Here is a 24,179-nt window from a genome sequence, read left to right as displayed (position 1 = left end):
TTTTCACCCCAACAGGTGTGACAAAATTAGCAGCAGGGTCAGAGAGATGTCAATCAAGCGCAGTCTGCACACGCCCACACAGGCCTCAGAAGTGTAATCAGGCATGCGCGATAAGTGAGACCACTTTGTTGGTGCACTGTGGGTGTGCAGGGCCTTTGGAAATGATAACGCTAATCCACTCTTTGATGATGGACATGTAACAAATCAAAAGCTCTGACTATCTGCATGTACTGAACTGCTTAGCATTGTACATCAAGCGGTCTGATGAAACTACCTTGTAGAAACATATATATTTCTTTTAGTGATATGTGTCTGAAACGCACATCAAACATTTATGTTGAAGGTTTCACTGAGGTCTAAAAGAGTCAACAGAGACATTTTCTGTGTTAAATGTCAGACCACTAATTATTTCGGTCAGAGCAACGTGTGCTGTATTTAACTCTGTGAAGTAACAGAAATTAGCCTATAAGTATAGGAAGTTGTTGATTTGATTAGAACTTTACATTAAAATGGAAAAGTGATTATATGTTAGGTGTTAGACAGCTATTTCGCCATCAATTACATTTTATTGCACTGGTGGTGACTTTTTCTAAAGTGTGGCTAATTGTGGGTTAGGTTGCATAAAGCAGTAGGGTAAAATAATGTCGAGTTGGATCCAGCCTGTGCAACAACCCTGCGGATATTAGCTCCACTTGCTGAGTGAACAGCATTGTTGTAATCAATGTAACTATTGATTAATCATAGTTGCCATAATGCTTCCATTTTCTTTTGGCTGCTCTGTTGCTCTTTTAAAAAAAACTTTTTCACAAACCTGCCTGATAACGGTGATGTCTTACCACACAATGTCTGTTTTGTCCTGAGTGGAGCAATATTTTCAAGTGTGCTTGCAAAGGTACTCTTGCAAGTATTGATCATTTGGTGTACAGATTTTCCCAAGTAAGTACAATAAGTGGTGCGATGAGCACAGAGTTCATATTAGAGTAGTGTTTTTCAACTGCAGACGCCTGTGTGTGTTTGGATAAAATATAAGTAAAACAACCAAAATACAGAGTAATGTAAGAAATAGTTAATTTCAAACACAATTAGTGGTTCTAGTTTTAGTTTTAGTGAATATCAACGGCTTAGCCCAGAAACCTGTGGATTTCTAGGTCGAGGAGTCTGGAAAGATCCTCTGACAGATTAATACTGCAAATGAAATATGGCACACTCGATGAGTTGAATAATTGTGTATATATCACATCATATATATATATACAATTATTCAAGTATATAACATATATAGTATATGTATATGATGGTATATCTTTCCAGACTCCTTGGCCTAGAAATCCACAGGTTTCTGGGCTAAGCCGTTGCATTCACTAAACCTAAAACTAGAACCACTAATGATGTTTGACATTAGCTATTTCTTAGCATTACTCTGTATTTTGTTATTTTATTTTCATTATATATATATATATATATATATATATATATATATATATATATATATATATATATATCTTATCTTATCTGATGTTTGATCAGTTTTTCTACCCCGAACAGACATCAGTGTATCGATCAGGTACAATAATTGCCACAATTATCACCATTTAACATAGAACTTAAACTAAAAACTATAGACACCGCACTACAAAGAAGGCATCACAGTTACATTTACAGTTGATTGATTCAGCAATTAGCAATCAAGTTAAGTAAAAAAAACAAGAAAGAGTGATTGACATAATAAAAATGTATGACCCCCATTGTTTTTGCAGCGACTTGGGCTATTCCACATCACCCCTAGCAATGGTAGTAATGGACTGAACCATCTTGCGCCTGTTGTGTACGGGCAGGATCGATCCGGTGATAGACACAAACTGTCTGGACTCGGTTGTAGCCAACGTTAACGCTAGCTATGCGGAATAATCTCGGGAAGGATCTTGTTTTAGTGGAACATTTGCACCCTGCAAAAGGAAACGTCACATTAAATATCAAGTGAACTGTTAACTGTTCACACAATACAGTAACATGAAATATTTAAATTAGCTGGATATATGGTTAAATGTAATTTGCTCTTACCAGTGTATCAGCGTATGTATTTAGTCCATAGCAATCCCCACCAATCGGTACCAAAATGTCCCAGTTAGAGAGTAAATGCTGTAAACATATTATCTATCTATAAATTGCAGGGATGTCAGTCTGTCTGTCTGTCTGTCTGTCTGTCCATCTGTTATGCGCATATCTCTCGAACCGTTAGTCAGATGGATCAAACTTGACAGGTGTCTTGCTACGGGCACGAGTAAGTGCATTGATAAGTTTGACATTGTTTGGATTAGAAATGCAAAAGATATCGTTAAATATATAGGTAAAAGAAGCACACATTGGCTTTTGCCGCTCTAGCCGCTGGCCACTCCTCCTCTCACCCTGAGGACCAGAGACAGAGAGCAGCTAAAATGTGACGTATACCTCAGACCCACAAAAACATCCAAAGTTGCACTATTTTGGACTGTCTTTGACTTTGAATAAACAAACGACAGTTCCCGAATTTAAGGACGTTTCAGAATCCCACACATGCAAAGCACAACCAGTTACAGACAAGTGGCAGCGAGACGCATCTGTATATATGTGGGGGCGTGTTTGGGGGGGGGGAAGGTAACCTGCACATCACACGCAGACGCCACATGCAGAACGCTTTACAACAGACTCTTTTCCTGCTATTGTATTAAGTTGCTGTGAGCTGGCAGAACATAACGTAATCTCGGAGATTATTCCTTCTGTGCAATGCGAGAAAATCTCAGAGTTGAACCGGGCAGACACATCAGTTTTCATCAGACTCACCCTGGGTCGGGTTAATTAAGTCTACTGCTAACTTACAACACTAATAACATCAAATCCCCTACTTCACAAACCACTAAACCTGTATGGAAATGAACACCTCTGCTGAAATGTTAAATTCGTTAACAATCCGACACTCTCTCTCTCTCTCTCTCTCTCTCTCTCTCTGATATGTGCTGATTAGCTCTCATAACGGGCCGGATGGGTAGCGCACTGCCATGAGTCCATGACACTAAAGTCTGATTACTCCACAGTTTCATGATATTTAATTTCATGTGATATGTTGTGATTACATTCTGAATCTGCCCCGTTCTCTGTCAGGTAAATACAGTAGGCCTATACAGTGTCTTCCTCTGATGTAGAAGTAGCCTACACTGTAAGTCAGTAGTAGGCTATAAAGTGGAGTTGCATATGAAGTGGTTTGGGATCCTTCTGTAAGTCATTTTGGGGTACAATTTGGTTTTGAAGAATTCTACAAGCAGCAATACCACAGGCCAAGCAATCGGCCCGTTCCAAACAGGCCCATTTTCAACGGGCACTGCACTAGTTTCTAAATATTTACAACCATTCCCCGAAAGAACTAAGCAGGCCTGCCTTGTTGCACGATCCAAATTTTCTTCAAAACTTGCCATTTTCAGCGTGTGGCTTACTAGCTCGAAGGTTGTTGATGTTTCCCATAGCGAAGGGATTTTGAGAATGGCAAAACATAACAAAGCAAAAGGAAAAATTCTGGATCTGTACTTCTGTTGATCCAGACTAATGAAACACTCATGCAGTGTTGTACACAACATACTCTCTTTTGTCACCTCTCTAGTGCAGCTAAGTAATATTATTCTCCGTTCTTGCTTTACCTAGCCTAGCCTATATATATTTTGTTTTGGTGGAAACGTGTTGGCTGTCTCCACTTGTTGTCTGAGCCTGACCCTCTGTTGCTGATTCAATCATCTGTGTACGCTCTTGTCTCGGTAAATCAGAGATTGCCTACACTGATTGTAAACAGTGTTTCAGGCTTATTTTGATACACTTAAACTCTCTCCTACTGTCCTCACCAGTAATCAGTTGAGGTGACCTTTTTTCCACCTTTTAGAGAGATGGAAAAGCATTAATCTTTAAAGTGCTAATATTATGCTTTTTGGCTTTTCCCCCCTTTCCTTTGTTGTGTTATATATCTTTTTTGTGCACGTTATAGGTTTACAAAGTGAAAAAGCCCAAAGTCCACCCCAAAGGGACTTACCATCTCCAACAGAAAACACTGTTCACAAACTGCTCCAAACAGCTCTATTGTAGTCCAGCCTTTACTTCCGTGACGAACATGCATCACTTTGTAACACACGTTATAATGCTCGCCTAGCTGCTAGCATGGCACGCCCTCACTCTGTAGCTAAAACAGAGAGCTCAACACACAGGGTGAAAAGAGGAGCTGCAGCAATGTGCAGTACAACAAAAATATGGTGTTTTCTGAAAATTAAACAATGTAAACATATTCTGACATAACCTCTAAATACAATTATGAACCTGAAAATGAGCATGACATGAGCACTTTAATGTAGCATTTTGTACACAACTCACCTCTTCGCTGATGTCTCTCTATAATCTATCCTAATGCGTTGCTGTCTGCATAGCTAGGCTGCTGCACTATCCTTGGTCGAATAGCTACTGTACTGTCAGTCTCCTGAAGCACATATATCTTTGTTGTATAAAGGAAACATTTCTCATAGAAACGGAATAAGTATAGTCATTTCAGTCAAGCATAAACAGGTTTTATGTTAACTACTAGGCCTAAATACTGTGCTTCCCCCCTCTAATTGTATCAGTTATATACTATTTATGTTTACGTGGCTCTACAGGAATGATATGAGTCCAGAATGACAACCAGATGCAGTTTATAGTGAATCCTTAGAAGTCTATTGCTTTTACTCTTTGTAATTGCACCTTTTCTACCTCAATTTCTAACAAATTGCTAGTGTCTCTACCTCTTAGATTGTGTATGGCCTCCTCATCATTACCATACAGCAAAATCCAGTGTGTGTGACTCACCCTGCACTTTATATTTGTAGTTTTTTTGTTTTTCAAAAAGAAAATACCCAAACAAGACAAAAATGAGACAAACCTTACATAACATTTAAAATTATTAAGTGCTGTATGAGAAGATTACTGCAAATGCAAGAATCTGAGCCTGATGGCTGTGGAGGCTCAGCCTCTTCTTCCTCTAGACTGCAAGTAATTACTTCTACTACTACTTTTCTCCACAGGAAAATAATGTAATTGAAAAACGGTGTGTTATATAGACCCATAGCAACTGTACAAGTAAAAAAATCAACAAGTCCAATTAAACAGCAAAATACATTGCCCTCCAGAATAACACGTACTCGTTTTCTGATGTGACGCCATTATCAGCAGGACAACATCATTTGTCAGTGCCTTCTGAAATCGTTAATCATCTGACACAGTAGGCTTTATAGTTAAGGTTTGGTTAGGGTTAGTCTCGCATTGCCAGACCTTCCTCCACAGCGCTGCAGAAGAGGGTCTGGCTAGTCCACACAGCATTCCTGGATGAGAAAAAATGTGCTCTGGTTTATAGGCATTTCTTTAAACCAATCACAATCATCTTGGACGGTGCCTCTGCAAAATAGCCTCGGGAAGGAACTTGTTTTGGTGGAACGTGTGTACATTCAAAGGTTGTTTTAGTCGTGCAACAGAAAATTCAGATTAGACAGATAGTCTAGCTAGCTGTCTGGATTTACCCTGCAGAGATCTGAGGAGCAGTTAACCATAGTCCTCAGAAATCCACCGGAGTTTAGAACGCCAACACAAAGAAAGCGGAAGGTAACGGACATCCGGCCTAAAAAGAGGGACATCAGGCGGAATTTCCGGCAGCACCTGAACTATCCCGGAAGTGGAACGCCATTGATATAGACTAGGTTAAGATTGGTTAGGGAGCGATCATGGTTTGATATCAGATAAGGAAGTTAAGGTTAGAGAATGGTCATGATTAAAAGAAATTCAATACTGACTGCTGGATGGGTGTCACAAACCGGCTCAATGCATGTGACAAAAGAGGGGAGACCAATCAGGTTAAAATGCCAATAAAGTGTTTGTGAAGTAATCAAACTACTATTAACAAAAGAATCACAACAGGTGTGGAATCAATGTTATCAGTAGTGTGTGCGGTGTGTGTGTGAGTGAAAGATGTGTGGACAAGTGACAACTGCAACAAAAGAGATAAACCAAACCCAAACCAGGAGATGTGGAGCCTAGGAGAAGGAGAATGCAGAGAGAGAACAATCAGACATGACTTGTATAAATAGCCTTGGTTGAGGCCTACCTAGGTGTCCACCAATCAACTAACGAACCCTCCCAAACTGCAAGCTCATGCCAGGAAAGCCAAAGAAGCCACCAGCAGGCAGAAAAGGGAGGGGTCGTAACACCCCCCTCCATAAGAACGGGGTTCCTCTAAGAACCACGTCAATCATAACCACCAAACCTCTGTCACCAATACTGTCTTCACTTTATAATTAACAGTACACTCTAAGGTTATATTCAAAGACAAATTAGCTAGATGGCCAATACATTACCCAGAGTCCCATGTAAATACCACTCCTTCTGGTTACTTCCCCCAATGCAGTCCATCTGTCTCCAAGATCCAGCAACCCTGGGTACTACAGGAGCAATTTAAGGCAAGGAAAGACAGACGAATAAGGGATAACTCAGAAAATAGAACAATATTGAACATGAAATTAAGGATCTAGGGGTGCGCAAGACAGCGCGCCTGAGATTACATTGTCAACCCCTTTGATATGACGAACATCCAATCCAATCATACGGCTGCAAGAACAACCACCTCATCAGTCTCTGGTTGGGATATCCTCCCTCGTCATATCCCCCATATCCTCCACCATAACCTTGCCTTCCCTTTCTTCGACCTGTTTTGCAGCCACTGGTGGACATCTCATGCCTTGTCAGAGCTTTCTTCACCTCCACCTTATTCCCATTGATGACGTGGTACTTTGTCAGCACCACTTTGGTGGCGGAGTCGGTGTCCTCAAAGAACACAAAGCCAAAGCCCCTCTTCCTGCCAGTCTGCTTGTCAAAGATGATCACAGCCTTCTCCACCACACCGAACTGGGAGAAGTACTTGGTCAGGTTGTCCACCTCGATGTGGTCTTTCACACCGCCGACAAAAACCTTTCTTAAGGTTGGTGAGGATGTCAGGGTTATTAGCAACGTCCCGTGCTATGGCCCTTTTCAAATCCATGTCGTGGCCTTCGACGACAAGTGGCTTAGGAAAAAGTCATCAGAGCCCTGTGGCCTTGCTGAGGGTGCTACAACTAAGGAACTAACTGGCGGCTTCACGACATTAGGCACCCCGACAGCCCACACTTTATCCCCAGCCAAATCATTCCCCAAAATCATATGCACACCCTCAACAGGCAACTGAGGCCGGATGCCGACTGACACCTCCCCCCGGAGAAGACCACAACTAAGAAATACTAAGTGCAAAGGAACAGAGAATGGAACCATTCCCATACCAAGCGAGATCACACAACCACCAGTGTCAGTCTTGGAAGAAAATGGAAGCACAGACTCCAGAATAAAAGAATCTAACGCACCGGTATCCCTTAAAATCGTAATAGGAATAGGAGAGGGGTTTGTCTCATCCCACCAATGAGACAAACCCCTCTGAGATGAAGGCTGAAAAATCAGCCTTTGAGGTCACAGATGTAATGCCTGAAACAGCCATGACAACAGGCTTCACCTGACCAGAAAATTTTCCTCTCAGCAGTGGACAATCCTTTCTCCAGTGCCCCTTCTCCCGACAGTACCTGCAAGCGTCAGAATCAACTGGAAGGCCCAACCCACCATACTCAGACCTATTGGGCGGTGCGTCACTTATTAGCATTGACTTTTCCTGACCATGATAACGGTTAAACTCATGACGACTGTCGACATTACTTCCAAAAACACTTTTGTGGGTCAACACATATTCATCCGCCAATATAGCAGCCTCCCTGGGTGTCCGTACTTTACGCTCATTAATAAACGTAGCAACACTCTCAGGAACTGAGTCTTTTAGCTGCTCCAAGATAAGCAGATCGCAAAGATCCTCAAAAGTGTCAACCTTAGATGCTGTACACCAGCGCTGAAACAACGATATCAAGTCACAAACAAATTCCATGTAAGTTTGATCGTCAAGCTTACCTCTAGAACGGAACCGCTGACGATAAGCCTCAGGGACAAGTTCATAGACATTCAACACCGCAGACTTTACGGTCTCATAGTCCCTACAATCGGCCACACTCAAAGCTGAGTAGGCCATTTGCGCCTTACCCGTCAGAACACACTGCAACAATACAGTTCTGTCTGCATCTGGCCAATCCCTAGCATCTGCGATACGCTCAAACAGAGAAAAAAAACATGTCCGGATCCAACTCACTGAACTTAGGAAGCAGGCGAAGATTATTAACCAAGTCAAACTGAGTACTCCTGCCCCCAACTTCGTGAGCAGTGAAGCTGTATCTCCTTGTCAAATCCCAATGTCTCTAACTCCACCTGCTGTCTAAGTTGCAACTCCTGCTGCTTAAGTTGCAACTCCAACAACTCCTTTTGCTGCTCAAAAGTTAATGTCCCTACGCCAGGAACCAGACTAACCACTGGACTAGCTACTGGCTGTCTGCACAAAACCCCAATATCAAACAAACCCTCCTTTAAACAAGTTTTAACACTCTCCTTTAGCTTCTTATCTACAACATCAACCTCATAGTGCTCTGCAATCTTTAACAACTGCTCTTTTGTGCATTTCTCCAACACAGACTCTGAAGGATCTTGAACAAAATTATCTATGAGAGAAGTCATTCTCACCAGCTAAACAAATCCTGACTGGGACAAATAGGGGAAAAAGGATACTCTGAACACCAAAACAGGAGACTCACCCCTACCTAACTAACTACAACCATTTAAGCTAGCTAACTAACTCACCCCTAGTCTTCATGCAGTTAATGGTGGGGGGTACTTATGCACTCTAAACCAGTGGTGTGAAAAAAGCAACCAGAAAACTGGCGACCCTCTCACAGCCACGGAGATGCTCCCGAGCTAATAGCTCTACCCACCTTCGCCGCCACCTAAAGCAACACCACGAGTACTATAGGAGTACTCGCTGCCAAGCCTAACAGGGGAAGAGGTGCTCCTGCACAAAACACTCCAGATTAGTCCCACCTTGAAGCCCCAATCAGATATACAACTCCAAGATATCAATACATAGCTCCTACAAACTACAACTAAACAAAGCTGACTGGCACTAACAACCTGGATTTCCCCTCAAAACAACTGACACAAAGTGACTCTAGGCCAATTCACAATTTAGGCTAAATTAGACTTAACCTAATTTACTCCTAACACTTTAAGACGAGCCCCCACTTGTCACAAACCGGCTCAATGCATGTGACAAAAGAGGGGAGACCAAACAGGTTAAAATGCAAGTAAGTAAAGTAAAGCAAGTAAACAAACTACTATTAACAAAAGAATCACAACAGGTGTGGAATCAATGTTATCAGTAGTGTGTGCGGTGGGTGTGTGTGAGTGAAAGATGTGTGGACAAGTGACAACTGCAACAAAAGAGATAAACCAAACCCAAACCCAAACCAAGAGATGTGGAGCCTAGGAGAAGGAGAATGCAGAGAGAGAACAATCAGACATGACTTGTATAAATAGCCTTGGTTGAGGCCTACCTAGGTGTCCACCAATCAACTAACAAACCCTCCCAAACTGCAAGCTCATGCCAGGAAAGCCAAAGAAGCCACCAGCAGGCAGAAAAGGGAGGGGTCGTAACAATGGGAAACAGCAAAGGGACAGCAGACTCCTGTGTCAATGTCTGGTGTTTTCCATCCACTGTGACCATCTCCTTCTGTAGACTTTGTGGCTCTATAAGAATGCCACGCTACACTCCCTTTACTCCTGATGAACAAGTCCAACTTCCTATCAGGCTTGTGCAAAAAAAAGAATTTCAGAATTGGCCTCCATTCAATTCATGAATATGGCTCTATGGTTTCCAGGTGTTCTTGTTGGAATTGGTTTTTCAAAATGAACTAGTACAGATGACCTTTTAGGCCTGCTATTATTTTCCATGTCACTGTTATTACAGGTGTCAAATCTATACGTTTGTAATCTGAAGTTGTAAGGGACTTCTGAAACTTAAAAAGTCCAGTGTGACCATCAAATTGTGTCGAAAAGAAGCTTTCAAACAAATGTCCACCTCAAATTGTTTGGCAACAATTTTAAATACTTGGTTAAAGTAAAGCATTCTGGGAAATGGAGTCATGTTCCATCATGTTCCACAAATTACAATTACAATAAATCTAACTTAATTATTTGTTTTTTTGAGCTTTTAACATGCATTGCTGGGGGAAAACATTTCCTGTTAATATAATCTGTACAAGCAGTTCAAACTAATATCATTTATAGAATATGTAATGCAATCATATCTGACATATATTGTAAAGCTTCATTGATTAAACACTTAAATTATGTATATGAATTTCTTTGAATTTTTATTGAATTGAAATTCTGCTTCCTTTAATTCAAATTTGAATTGTAATTCTAGATCCTGTTTTTGACATCAATTCAAATTCAATTCAAATTCAAGAATTGAATTGGAATTTAGGACTCAATTCAATTCTGAATTGTGCACAAGCCTGCTTCCTATGGCCACTAGAGGGTTTTGTCCCTTGAAGGTATAATTGTATTACATGTAAAAATGATGTCACGGATAGAAACTGCTTTCTCATAATGTAGCTGTGAAATTTTTAGGCAGCCTTTTTAACTGGGAAGATGGGGGAAGACTGATAGTAGTCTGGTTCTAGACTTCCGAATCAAACCCAAATCTCAAATTTGTGTATTTGAGGTGAAACAAAATGGCTAGGCCAGATGTATCTCCACAGCACTGTGTCAGTGCTGGAGAAAGGTCTGGCTGCAGCCATTATCATAATGGTATAGGTATAGGTGTAGGCTTGCTTGTATTTCTTTAAACCAGTTACAGTCGTCTTGGGCAGCAAAATCCCAGGATGCAGCGACGGTGCCCTTGCAAAATAGATAGCAGAGATTGCGGCAGGGGAGAAGAATTATGTCTGAAATAGGCGGTCAATGGCAGGCTTAACCCTTGTATTTTCTTTCGTGTCATGGGGACTTGGTTAGTTTATTTACATTTTGTATTAGCCTGTCCAAATGCGTTCGAACGCAGCACTGGTCTCTGGGACCCCCCGTGCCAGTTCACGTGAAATGACATCACATAGTACGCGACGGTCACCGGGGACCCGAAGCTCAACGCCAGGCCAATGCAAAAACGTCAAATAAACTGAATGGGTCCCGGGGACCCGAAGGACAACACAAGGCCATTTTATATGGTTTTGCGTTAAATCAACGCCGTGGGTACGTGGAGATACGAACCCTACTCCGGACCCTATGCCATAGCCTGACGTGTACCCCCCAAAAATGTAACTGGCTTGGTGGCATTGCATTTCCACGTACTAATTCCCGGCGATAGCTCTGGGTAGAGCCTTCGCAGAAGCAAAAATCAGACTTTTTACCAACATTTCACATCCAGTGTTTCTGACTAAGCAAAGTGTGAGCGTGGAGTTGAAATCTAAAAGGCCTTTTAACTTATGCTTTATAATCTCTGATAGACTAGAGGAGTTTGTGGCAGATGCAGATGGAGAAGGAGGGCACCGGTTTCTTATTTACTTTTTTAAGGTTAACTTCATAGATGCACAGACAGTGTCAGATTTGCTCTCAGCTCCATACGTCTCTGTGGCTTTAGATACTCTCAGACGTTTCAAAGAAACAATTTGAGGCCATGTAATAAATTCTTGCATACCACCTTAGCTCTCAGCTGGGATCAGTGGATTCTATCCTCTTGAAACAATTTTCTGTGCCCCCAGAAAATGTCAAAGTTGTCATTGAAATCCATTGTATATGCCACACATGCTGATGAAGGGATAGCAGTGTAGTGAAGCATTTCATGCCCCTGTTTTATGTTGGGGTGGTGCCTGAGTCGTTGTACAGAAAGGTTCCCAAGAGTGTCCTTCAGCTGAATGAAATCCCTTTTCAGCAGTTCTGAGCCACTGACTCTGTGTTTAGGAGGATACTCAACAGGCCCACATGCACAATCATTCTGTAAAAGTAAAGGTTGTTGAGTTTACCTCGTACTACATTGTTCAACTGTTGGTTCCTTTCTTTGTTGGCTTTATGCATCCTTCTTTTTGTTGTCTCCCACTGTTAAATTCGTCAAACAAGTTACGGGGGAGTGGATGTGACTAGAAAACTAGCACCTGACCAACACTGAAATTTTTTAAGCCTATAATGATATGTAACAATAGCAACAATGTCATCTAATAACAATTTATTGATAAAGCCCATTTCATTTGGTTGTTTTGTTAAAGAGTTATGACCAAGAGGAAGTTTTAGAGAGACATTGTCAAAAACCTACTAAAAACAAACATGTAGCCTACGTAAAACAGTATGTCTAATGAACCCTAGTTTTATTTTGTAAACTTCACTGGAAATGATGGTGATGTTTGACTCCTGATTATGTTGCAGGTTGGCAGCTGCGGATTGCCTGGCGACTATGAGTGTGACCTCGTGTGAACTAACACTCTGTAGTGAGGTGACTATAGTGGGGAGGTGGAGCACACTGTGCTCTCTAACATGGCGCTTGTAGAAAGATGTTAAAGCTTAGTCTTTGATTTGTTCGAGTCAGCAATGGGGGTGACAGGGAATACTTTAGATAGGGATTCAGCAAGGACTTTGTACAGGTTTTAAGTTGCGGGCCTGTCATTTAGAAAGCGGGTCCTATTTAGACATTAGTCTTGGGTGTGAGGCACTGGGAGTGGAGGCATTCAGCCTAGATGCAAGTCCATACCAGTAGGCTGTCCCGGGACTAAGAGTCGCTGACAGAGAGGCTGCCACAGTAATCCCAGTGGAGTTAAGGCCGTCTCGCGGAATAGTATCTGCCACATTGCCTACATGTGCAACAGTCACTTGCTGTGCTAGCATAGCAGCACTCTAAATTTGCCCAACTGAGCCAGTCATATCATTAGCTTGTGATATGGTCTCTGTTGATACTTATGCAGCTGCTGTCTAAATGCAATGTGACAGGGAAATCTGTAGACCTTGTGTTTGAGGACAGTGTTAGGGTATCTTTTCAAGAATGGGAATTGCCTGTAATCTCTTGTTGATGACAATTATAAAATTATTTTCAACAAATTAAGACAGTTTGTCATAACTGAAGCATATGTACAGTGACATAATGATTCACTTGATCAGTCAAGAGCCTGTATGAAGAGAAGAAAACGTACAGCAGAATGCCTAGTTCTTCTGCCTGGGTGTTGCTGCTGACTTTCCCTGCAATTAGCGTATAGCTCAGGAAAAGATGTAGATTCTCCATAAGGGGCAGCTGTTTGGTCATTTTCTGACCAGTTCTACACAAAAGAAAGTAGAAGCAGCATTGCTACTCTGGGTTTACTAATTTGAATGTAGGCCCAATTCATGCTAACTTGAACCAGGCCAGCTTTGGTGCTGGGTCCAAAATGCAGTGAGGGTCCACTGTGGTGATCAAGAGTGATCAAGAGGCAGAAAGAGTAGAGTTTTCTGCCGGTGTTGTGGAGGTTGTCTGGTATATTGTTGTTGTATTCACAACAAGTGAGGGTAAATTTGATCCTGGGATTAAATGACAGCTAGATCCAATGACTACAGTCCTGTCATACAGGATGCTTAAACAAACACTTGACACCCAAAGTTACCTCATCTGAAATATGGTTTCCTGCGCCTCTACATTGACAAACATTGCTTCAGGCAGTTCAGGCACTTGGTAAAGTTGTACCCCTGGGTGCCTCCCTTTAAAGGTATTTAAAGTTCTAGTAACCTGGCATCAGACCCATGGGGCAGACCTAGGCCACACTGCAGGGAGCATCAGCCTGCAGGGACTCCCAGCTGAGAAGGAAGCACTTTTATAATCTCTCGGGAGGGGCTTAGAAAGGTATAGCTGCAAATACCCACCTTGTTGCCATCTTCGTCCTGTCAGATGGATAGCAAAGTACCCTGTTATGTAGTACCTATTGCAGCTATCTATTGATAGTGAATATGTGAAGTAGTTTTTTGGCATTTATTACACCTAATAAACAATGTAGTGTGTTTTAACTAGAGGTGCAACGATGAATCGATTAATCGATTAGTTGTCAACTATTAAATTAATCGCCAACTATTTTGATAATCGATTAATCGTTTGAGTCATTTTTTTATTAAAAAAAATAAGATTTCTCTGATTCTTAGGCTTTGGGAAACAATTTTTATAGATCAAACGACTAATCGATTAATCGAGAAAATAATCGACAGATTAATCGACTATGAAAATAATTGTTAGTTGCAGCCCTAGTTTTAACACATTATTACCAACATGGCATCATGACTCTGCGTAAACATACACGCCACTTTCCTAAAGTCAAATGGTGTGTTATCTGTACGCATTTAGAGCTATCCACGTGTATGTCTACGCTGTATACAGCGGATGTAAACATACACAACAACGGCATTGTGTATTTCGTGTTGTGTTGTGTTATCACGAGAACGTGCCGTGCTATCGCGAGAACAACGTCACACGCGTGTACAAAAAAAAAAAGGTTGGGTTTAGGAAAAGAACATTGGGAAAGGCTTTAGTAACACAAAAAAAACGACAAAAACACGACAGTGACCAACGTTACACGCTTAGGAAAACAATAAACGGTTGGGTTTAGGAAAAGAACATTGGGTTCATTTTAATAATGGGTTACAATTAATAAACGGACGCAATCCCAGCTCTCCCGGATGAAAGCCCTGTGTTTTACCCATCCACCACCCCAACCCAACCCAACCCAACCCAACCCAACCAACCTCCATCCTTTCATACTACTCGCTACGGCGACAATTCACATGTAATGTAGGTCAATGGAGGCCAAACGGCGTTGATAAACACGCTACAAAGCGATTATGCCATTGATAACACGCAAAAATGGCATACGGATTGGCGTGTCATACATACGCCACTTAATGAGATCAGTCTGTTATTGCTCAATTTACAACTGTGTCCCCCTTTAAAACGGTGCCCCATTCTGTCTGTCTCTCTGTTCTGTTGCCATTTGGTTCCACCACAATGACTGCTGTGACAATGGTTCATTTCAGATAAGGGTGTTTTAACAATGCCACCAAAAAGAGAAATGTAACTATCAACTTTAATGTAATGACTCCACATACTACATGTTCTTATGTTTATCAATACACATATATTGCTATGAGAGTTTAGTGCAAGCCACACAGTTGTCACAATGAATCCAAGGCGGTTAAGTATAAGGCTGACAAAATGAGCTAAGTTCGACTCGCTCATCATGCTGCCTCAAATTAAAATTCTGCTGTTGTCAGGGAGCTGCATATTTATTACAAACAGTTTCACATTGGTGATTGCTTTTCAATATATCAAGCTTTGTTTGTTAGCGTCTTAACTTGCAGTTCCGATTTTTACTTTGTATCCAACAATTTCATGCAAATTAATCATGTAAGATGCATTTTGACACATAAACAAGAGCATTGTTTGAGATAACAGTGACAGGAATAGATATAAAACTGTTTTATATCTATGGTGACAAGTCTTAAAATTTGTAGTATTCCATTCTGTGTTTAATTTCAAATCCAATAATGGATATCACACTAAAGAATGACCCCGGCTGTGCTGCAGTCCACACATACTGTACCTCAGTGTGACTTCTATCTGCAGGATATGCAAATATCTGACTAATTGTTGCTTGGAATGATGATCATGTTTTGCATATGTGGCGGTTGCAGGGTTTGGGTGGAGTGGAGCTCCATGGGACGGATGAGTCATTTGTTTTCTCGCCTATTGATTTTAGTTGATTTTATTGATATTGCTATTATTATCCTGTCATGTTTGCTCTCGCTGCATTTTGCAGAGCTCTACCACCCAAATTGGCATGCTCCTTCCCTTCGCTACATAGTCACGCACTGATGCGTGCACTCGCCTTCACTTTGCATCTCTCATCTCCTTTGTCTCCCACTCGAGCGGTTTCTGTTGTGCGTGTCCCTTGCTACTCCCCCACATTGTTCTGCTCGTTCGTTCCTGACGTTGCTATCGTCCTGTCGTCCTTCCGCCTCCATCACTTTTTCACCTTTCAATCTCATCCTTCTTACCTCCTCTACTCCCTCACCCTACTGGCCTCCATGCATCTCCTTTCCTCTATCTCTTACACCTCCCTCCTTTTTCTCACGTCCTCCTCTCCAAACCTGCTTTTTTTCACTCTGCATTACCCCTACTCCTCTGCCTCCCCTCCTCCTCCCACCACCTGTCTTTGTTCCACCCTTGTCAGCCGGCAGTTATGTCGGACGCTCTGTGAAGTCAGCGTTGGGAGCTGCAAGAGAGGCACAGAATGAATGATTATGGTTCCGCTTGTTTTGCAAAGTTGTTGTGTGTTGTGACCTGGTAAGGCACGGATGCCTTTTTTGTGTGCTCAGACGGTGGAATGCGTTTGTTGCTTTGTGTTTGTGTGTGTGTCTGTGCATATGTGTGTGTGTGTGTGTGTGTGTGTGTGTGTGTGTGTGTGTGTGTGTGTGTGTGTGTGTGATGCACCGATCTCAGCCAGGTAAAAAGACAACAGGTCCTGGCTGCAGTCCCAAAGCTTAGCTTTTGGAACTTGGATGAACAGAATTAAGGGTAGGCAGAACCACAGCAGCCCCTGCAGGATGTTTGTGGAAAATTTCTAGTGACAAAAAAAACAAAAAAAAAACAGAATGGGTGGGAAGGGATATAAAACAGATCAAAGAATAGAAACAAACTTCAATGCGCACAAGATGCTGCAAATGTAACTCCGAAGAACAGAAATGTATTTGAAGTGCACTGAAGTTTACCTGCGTGAATACACATGCATTGTCTTCATTAGTCCCTGTCACTACGCCACTCCAGGCACACAAAAGAACATAAGCACACACACACACACACACACACACACACACACACACACACACACACACACACACACACACAGGACCATCGACACCTCTGCTGTCGCTGTGTTCATGGGTGAGACACCACGCGACTGTCCAGGTTTTGTCACAGCGGAGGTGTGGGGTAATGTCTGCGACTTTTGAAAAGCCTCAGCCAGCGGGCACATAAGGCCATGCCATATGGCCCGGCCAATGGCCCCCGCTACCCTGTCTGCAGAGAATTGTGGAGGATCAAATTTTTCTCACCTTCTGTCTGAGACACCCCCTCTCATCAACATAGTCGATTCATTTTTCCTCCTCCCAAATCTTCCTTCAAATGGCCGTATCTTTCAAACACACATCCCAGATTTGTTTTGTCCCTATTGTCTATTTTTCATTTACATTCAGCGGGCAGTCGTATGGGCCGACTTGCAGTAAAGTGCAACAGGTGACGAAGCTTATATTAGCAGACCGCCAACATCACACGCTGCTAGTTATCGAGGAATTCAAGGATCAAAGCTTCAGCTCCCTGACAAAGGCTATAACAAGAACGCCTTTGTATCTAATACGGTCATGCGGTGTGTAAAGGAGTGCAAAGGAGTGCTGTATGAAGAAATGCGCGTCAGTTTGAAAGTTTGAAATCTGTAACCTCTCCTTGCTCACTTCCTCACCGTCACATCAAGAGAAATCCCAGATGAATAAAGAAGAACTTGGCAGATAAGTGTCAAAGGTTTTTTTCAGCTAGACAGGTTGAAGTAAGATTCAGTCAAAATGATGACGTGCAATGTTTAATGTCTTGTCTTATATCATGTTTGGCAATCTATTTCTGCTTTTTGTCTAAGACACTCAATTGTGGTCCTCACCTAAAATATAAAAGGGACACACCCAACATGCTTTAGGAGGCCCATACGACACAGCATCCTCTCTTATACCCATAAGAATTTCTGGGTGAAACCGTAATTTGCACACAGCTGCAGCCTCCGTGTTGTGCCTCTTTTTCGGGAGACGGAGGTTTTAAATCACCCATCCTCTCATCACTCCTCTCCCTTCCGCAGGGGTGAACGGCAAATACTGGGGAAGATCAAGAGATGGGGTGGGGGAGTTTTTCATAGAGAAGAAGGCGCTCTTAAAAGACACCCGCAGGGTTCTGCCGGGCAGCTTTCCCTTCCGTTGCATCATGCCTGGCATAAAGTGGGAGTCCCCAGGTTAAGAACAGCCTGAGCCAGATGGGAGAGAGTGTGAGAGTGAGGGGAAGGGGAAGGGAGGGGCGGTGGGTGGGGGTAGAGACAGAGGGGAAGGATAGAGTATGGCAGAAAAGCACGGGCCTGCAGTAAGCTATTCCAAGCGCCTTTGTGGGGTTGCCATTTTTTAATTCGCTCCCACTCTCCTTTGAGGGGATTTTCTATTCCTCTCCCTCTCTCGGTCTGTGTCCCCATTTCTTCTTCTCCTCATTCTTTTTTTTATTTTATTTCATGATGTCCTTTTTTTTGCTTTGGTTTCTTCAGGCACTGTGGTTCTTTTTTATCATGCCAAGTTTTTCTTGCTCCATCTCTCTTTCTCTCTCCCTCTCTCATTCTCTCTGTCTCTAGCCGTCTGCATCTCACGTCTGTTTTTTTCTTGACTTTCATTACCCCTCAGTCTCCTTCTGTCTCGCTCTCATCCATTTCCACTGACGTCTTCTGCCCCCAAAGCCCAATTTCACTCATCGTGTTTGCCTCTCGTCTTCTCCACAGCCTCTTTCCTTCCTGCATCTCAATCCCTTTGATAAAGAGCCAGTGTGCAGTGTCTCTTTCGCTTCTATACTCCTCCTCCTTTTACTCTCTTTGTGTGCATTGTGCCGTCTTTTCCCCCTCAGCTGAGTAAAAACAGTGTTCACACTTGATCGTTCTGATGCTCCTGGGCTCCAGAATCGATGGCATGGTTATTTTTGCACTTCTCCCTGCGGCCATCAGACCTTCTGTGTGCCTGTGTGTCTCAGATGATATTCTCACTAAGCCAGCTAAATTTGAAAAAGCAGTTTATGTGTGAAAACGATGTGTGTTCACACTACTGTTTTTGTTGGTCCTTTGCATAAGGATCTCTGTCCACACTCAAAACACCTAAACGATTGGAAAGTTGCTAAATCTCTTCTTCTTTGTCCTCTTTTGGGGGTCAAACAACGAAACTCTTAGCCAACACCTGGCAAGAAGTGTGACAGACCGACACATTCTCACTCTTAACTTGTCACATACGGCCACTTGGTCATTTGAAACGCGCTGGGTACCCCTTTGGTGTAATTTTTTTAATGGGCAGGGTATGGTTAGGTTTAGGCAACAAAACTGTTTGGTCACATTTAGGAAAGGATTGTGGTTTAGGTTAAAATAGGTATGTTTTTGTATAACTTACGTATGTGACGTATGATGGTAATGAGAATGGGTTGGACAGACAGTCGCCACTGTGCTGAGTCTCAGCTGTATCTACCTCCACAGCGCTGCAGAGAAGGGTCTGGCTAGTCTACACAGCATTCTGGGATGGGAGAACAATGTGCCCTGGTTTTTTGGCATTTCTTTAAACCAATCACAATCGCCTTGGGCGGCGCTAAGCGCCTGACTCAATAACAGTGCCTCTGCAAAATAGCCTCGGGAAGGAACTTGTTTTGGTGGAACGTGTGTACGTTCAAAGATTGTTTTAGTCGTGCAACAGAAAACTCAGATTGGACAGATAGTCTAGCTAGCTGTCTGGATTTACCCTGCAGAGATCTGAGGAGCAGTTAACCGTAGTGCTCAGAAATCAGTTTAGAGTTTAGAACGCCAACACAAAGGAAGAGGAAGGTGACGGACATCCGGCCGAAATGAGGGACATCCGGCGGAATTTCCGTTGACCAAGCCCACGAGAACAGCTTTATCCCATACAGAGACACTTGAGGTTGTGCGGCGGGGGGAGTGTCAATGAAACGGCCCATTTGTGTGATGTCCTGTTGTGTTCTTAAACCCCCCAACAAAGCACAAGTAGACTTTATATTTCACAATTAGCCTACTGTTTTCTGCAGATCGTTTATAGATTTCAACGTTTCCGACTACACTTGAAGGCAGCTTTATTTCACAGGAGAGAAAGAAAGAAAAGACGAGCGAGACATAGCGAGTGCTTTGTTTTTGCAGGAAACATTCAGGTATTACACAAACTCCCGGGCAGTTCAGTGCTTGTTTCATTGTTTACCCTCATGGTGTTTTAAGACTTTCTTGTGGCAGCGATAGAGGCAGTGATGTTTCTTGTTTCCTGTACAGGACTGTCACACCGCCTCAAACCATAGCTCCAAACACTCCGACAAGTCTGATCGCTGGTTACATGACGTGAGGTTGTGTTTCTCCAAAAGTTGATTCGGTTTAAACTTATTGCCACAGGCCCGCTGCGGTTTTTTTGAGTGTCCCCTCTGCGGCAACCCCGGCCGCAGCCTAAACACACTACCCCCATTCAAAATGAATGGAAATACCTGCGTTTTTGCCAGACCGTCAGACAGCCGACGCAGGCAGTGTGAACGCAGCCTTAACCTCCGTTAACCTCCTGCTTTCTGTGATCACCTACTGTATACTGTGTTTTAGCATTACTCAGTTTTAATTGTTTAAACCATAGGCTTCTCTAAACATTTTTGGTTCATTTTGGCCTTTGGCCTTTTTGTTTAGAGAGAAACTTCCCAGAGGAAGGTGAGCATTCTCTCTGACACAGTTTTAAGTTTATATGCATGCTTTGGATTGGTAAGTCAAAAGGTTTTGAGACGTTAAAATTGAGTTCATTGGTTAAAATGATGTTACAGAAATGTTTCACTGTTATCAAAGACATAACCAAAGTCCAAAGTCGACACAATAACTAAAAAAGGTTGCGAAGTTGACCTCTTTACAGCTTCATAGCACCATCTTTTTAACAAAGTTCCCTTTTTTTCCCTGTCCACACTGAAACTTGAGGCAGGCATTTTCAAATGTGTTAACTTTGGCAAATGTTTTTAAACAGCTCAGATTTCGGGCTTCGTGTGAGTCAAGGGCCAAAATGAAAAGACAGGGATGCATTTTCATGCTGGCTTAGTGTAACGATAGAATCAGCCTGAATCTACTTCACTGTAGTTGAAGTGAGACTTGCATGTGGTAATGCTTCTCCATAGTCATGTGCTTTTGTGAGAGCCATGTAGAGTTGTGTGAGGTCACAGCTAGATGATTTGGCCCAGAGAGAACAGATTCCATATCCATATCCATTAGAGCAGAATTCTTTTTTTCTTTTTTTCGAAATTTAAAATGTCTTAACATGAATCCAACATATTATTAGACAATATAAATCAGCCGCTTCGTAAAAAAACCCCATTAATATTAGGTAAGGTAGTCACTAAGATAGCCATCCACAGATACAGTTCATCCCAAAGGATTCACTGTGCCACAAGTATGTGTAACATTAAAACATGATTTATAAAATCATGCCAACAATTATTATTTTAATAGCATAGTATTCTATGCACTAAAAAGGTATGTAGCCTATGAAGGCTTTAGGCCGCCCTATATGTTATTTTAGGTCCAGTTTTATATGCAACTAATTTAAAACAATATATTTAGTAGGGGGTCCCTCTGCCATATCTCTTCCAGTTAAGGGGTCCTTGGCTTAAAAAAGCGTTGAAGACCCCTGCATTAGAGACTTAAAGGGGAACTGAAGTGGAGACAAAGAGCCATGAGCTCCTTAGCCTTGTTCCTGTGGGACTCTACCGAGCCCCTTGTCCTTGCCACACCCAGCAGGAACACATTTTCACACATTTCCCATTGTTCAGCACATTTACATTTAATCGGGTTATAGGCCGTGACTGCGGTGGAACAATTTCTCTGGACCCTCTGATAACCATTCTTTCTTCCCAGGGAATAGAAGGGAATGTTTCTCAATTGAGTAATCGCGTTTGTTATTCCTGTGGTGTAGCACAGGGGAATCAATATCAAATCAAATGAATATCTCTCCTGCATAGTCCATGGCTCTTGTGCTATCAGTCATCTTAAAAATCTAGAGTTGCTCCGAAGCCAACAAACCGTGTGGCGAAATGAATGAGTAATGTTCTCTTGTACCTTGGCAGCTATTTTGCTCAGTGCCCTTGAGCAAGTCACTTAACCTGCTCCTGCTCCGGTGGAGCAACACCAGAGGTGAACAGCTGTAGATGCTGGATGGTTTTCTGAAGATATATGCACCAGCCCATGAATATGACCCATTTAAAGCAATGTGTAGCAAATTTTCTTTGTAAACCAACTGACTAAAAAAGCAACAGCAAAGTAAAAATTAAAAAAAAAAAAAAACTACAGTAGATATTATTTATCATGAATTTAAAGGCGCTTTCACACATTATAGTTCGGTAGACCTGGTGCAATTCGGGGGTGAAAATGCATCATTGTTGCATTGGGGGGAGGGGATAAAGGAGCTATATTAATAATTATGAATGTTATAGGAATCAACAGTGGTTAATATAGTTACTAATTGAACTAAAAGCAGCAGCTATAAACTTACAGTGCACAATGATATCAGCTGTAGCTGTTACTAATGTTACAAGTAGGCTACAGAGATGGAGCGTTGAAAAAATCACAAGGTGGTTAAATACAGAGCACAGAAACTGAGATTCACTTCACAATAACCTCCTACGCTATATTATAAAAGTTAACTTTAACATATAAACACTCAGAGCAAACACAGAGTGTGATATAAACTGGCATTATCACACATTAATGGCGTTGATTAGCTAAGTAGACTCTAACGAGTGTGCCGTGGAGAAAGGAAAATAAGGCTTTCTTGACAACTCCTGCCATAACTTTGATCTAAATAGTTAAACTACACAGATGTATTTGTCCTGCATGGTGTCACACAACAAACTCCACATGTAGCCCACAATACTCACGTTTTCCTCATGAACGCACAAACCAGACAGAATGAAGAAAAGGAATAAATAAAAAGTCCGCTGCCTCTCTAAACAGCAGTGCCGTTCACTCAACCGACATCAGACTGCAGTATCGCCGTCCACCTGCGTGGGGCGTGGACAGGCTTTCCAACAGGCAGGATCATTTAAAAGGCAGCCGCGACTACTGTACATCGTGCGTCTGCCCTATTTCTGATACCATGGCGGCAGAAATGTTGCCATGGCGGGCCGCCATTTTCAAATCAACATAGAGGAAACACTGTGTTCATGTAGGATCACTCATAATAAGAAGCTAATTGAGAGAATATATTTCCAGGGCCTTTAAAATTGTGATGTAATTGTGATATGTCAGTTTCATAATTGGATACAATGCTGTCAAGGTATGCACCCAACTGTTCTTTATAACTGAAAGCAGACACCCAGTGATAAACAAATGTACACCCTCCAAACTAATTTATAGATCTGTCAAAGTGTGCTGTCTGTTTCAATATGATGGAAGTATCATGTACTGTATCTGGAATTCTCTGCAAGTTGTTGGTGAATGCGTATACAACAGTCCTATTGCAATGACTCCTTGGGGATTGGTATTTTCATTTTATTTGACCATGCTTCATGATTATTATCTAGTCATAATTCAACCAACTTAGTAAACTGGTCAAGTTAAATCAAAAACCTTATGCGTCTGTTTCACCAAGGTGGGCCGAAAATATACACAATACATTCCACACTGACAAAACGGCTTACATTATGCACATCAGACCAAAAAACAAACACACATCAACCCTTAAAACTTAACTCCCACATTATTATTATTGTTACTATTAGTCTTTAAGGGTCGAAACAAGAGGTTTGTGTTTTAAGTTAAAGCATTTTCATCTTGATTTTTTCTTTTTTAAATGCAATCTATATCTATTTATTCTTTATCAATTTGTGGATTATACTTGTAGTTGACGATAGCCTACTCTTTTTTTGGAAATTGGCTTGCAAAATGCAAATACTGTACAGTGATAAAATCAAAATTCACTCACTTCACTTCCTTTACTTCAGTAAGTACTTACCCTGTCAAGACAATGGCGTCTATCCTGAAAATCTACATATTGAATGAACATTCAGCTTTATTTTAGGACACAACCTCAACTTTTTTTTTTTTTTTTTTTTTTTAGATGACCCTAATATGACCACCTCAGCTTATTATCCTCATCTTCTTAACTGTTTTCTCCTCTCCTCTCTGTAGTGCAACAATGACTATACCCCAGTGTGCGGATCCAACAATCAGAACTACCAGAACGAGTGTTTCCTGCGCAGGGATGCCTGCAAGCAGCAGTCTGAAGTACTCATAATGTCAGAAGGTGCCTGTCCTGCTGGTATGTACAGTTACATTAAGACGCCTACACAGATTTATAAACAAGCAAAAACACATCACAAGCACACACAGACACACACA

The 24,179-nt window shown here is 42.0% G+C and overlaps 1 protein-coding gene across 3 annotated transcripts in view; it reads left to right on the top strand.

Moving 5' to 3' along the window:
- Positions 1–24,179, top strand: part of tmeff2a (transmembrane protein with EGF-like and two follistatin-like domains 2a) — a 135,142-nt gene that overhangs the window by 41,238 nt on the left and 69,725 nt on the right. For all 3 annotated transcript variants that reach the window (XM_031291275.2, XM_031291267.2, XM_031291258.2), the window contains exon 3: positions 23,970–24,099. In XM_031291275.2, coding sequence (XP_031147135.1) covers positions 23,970–24,099 — 130 coding nt within the window. The remainder of the gene's footprint in view (positions 1–23,969; positions 24,100–24,179) is intronic.

This window comes from Sander lucioperca, chromosome 8 (genome assembly GCF_008315115.2).
Source record: "Sander lucioperca isolate FBNREF2018 chromosome 8, SLUC_FBN_1.2, whole genome shotgun sequence".
NCBI lineage: Eukaryota > Metazoa > Chordata > Actinopteri > Perciformes > Percidae > Sander > Sander lucioperca.
Note: the sequence above shows the minus strand (reverse complement) of the source record. Positions and strands in the feature narration are given on the sequence as shown.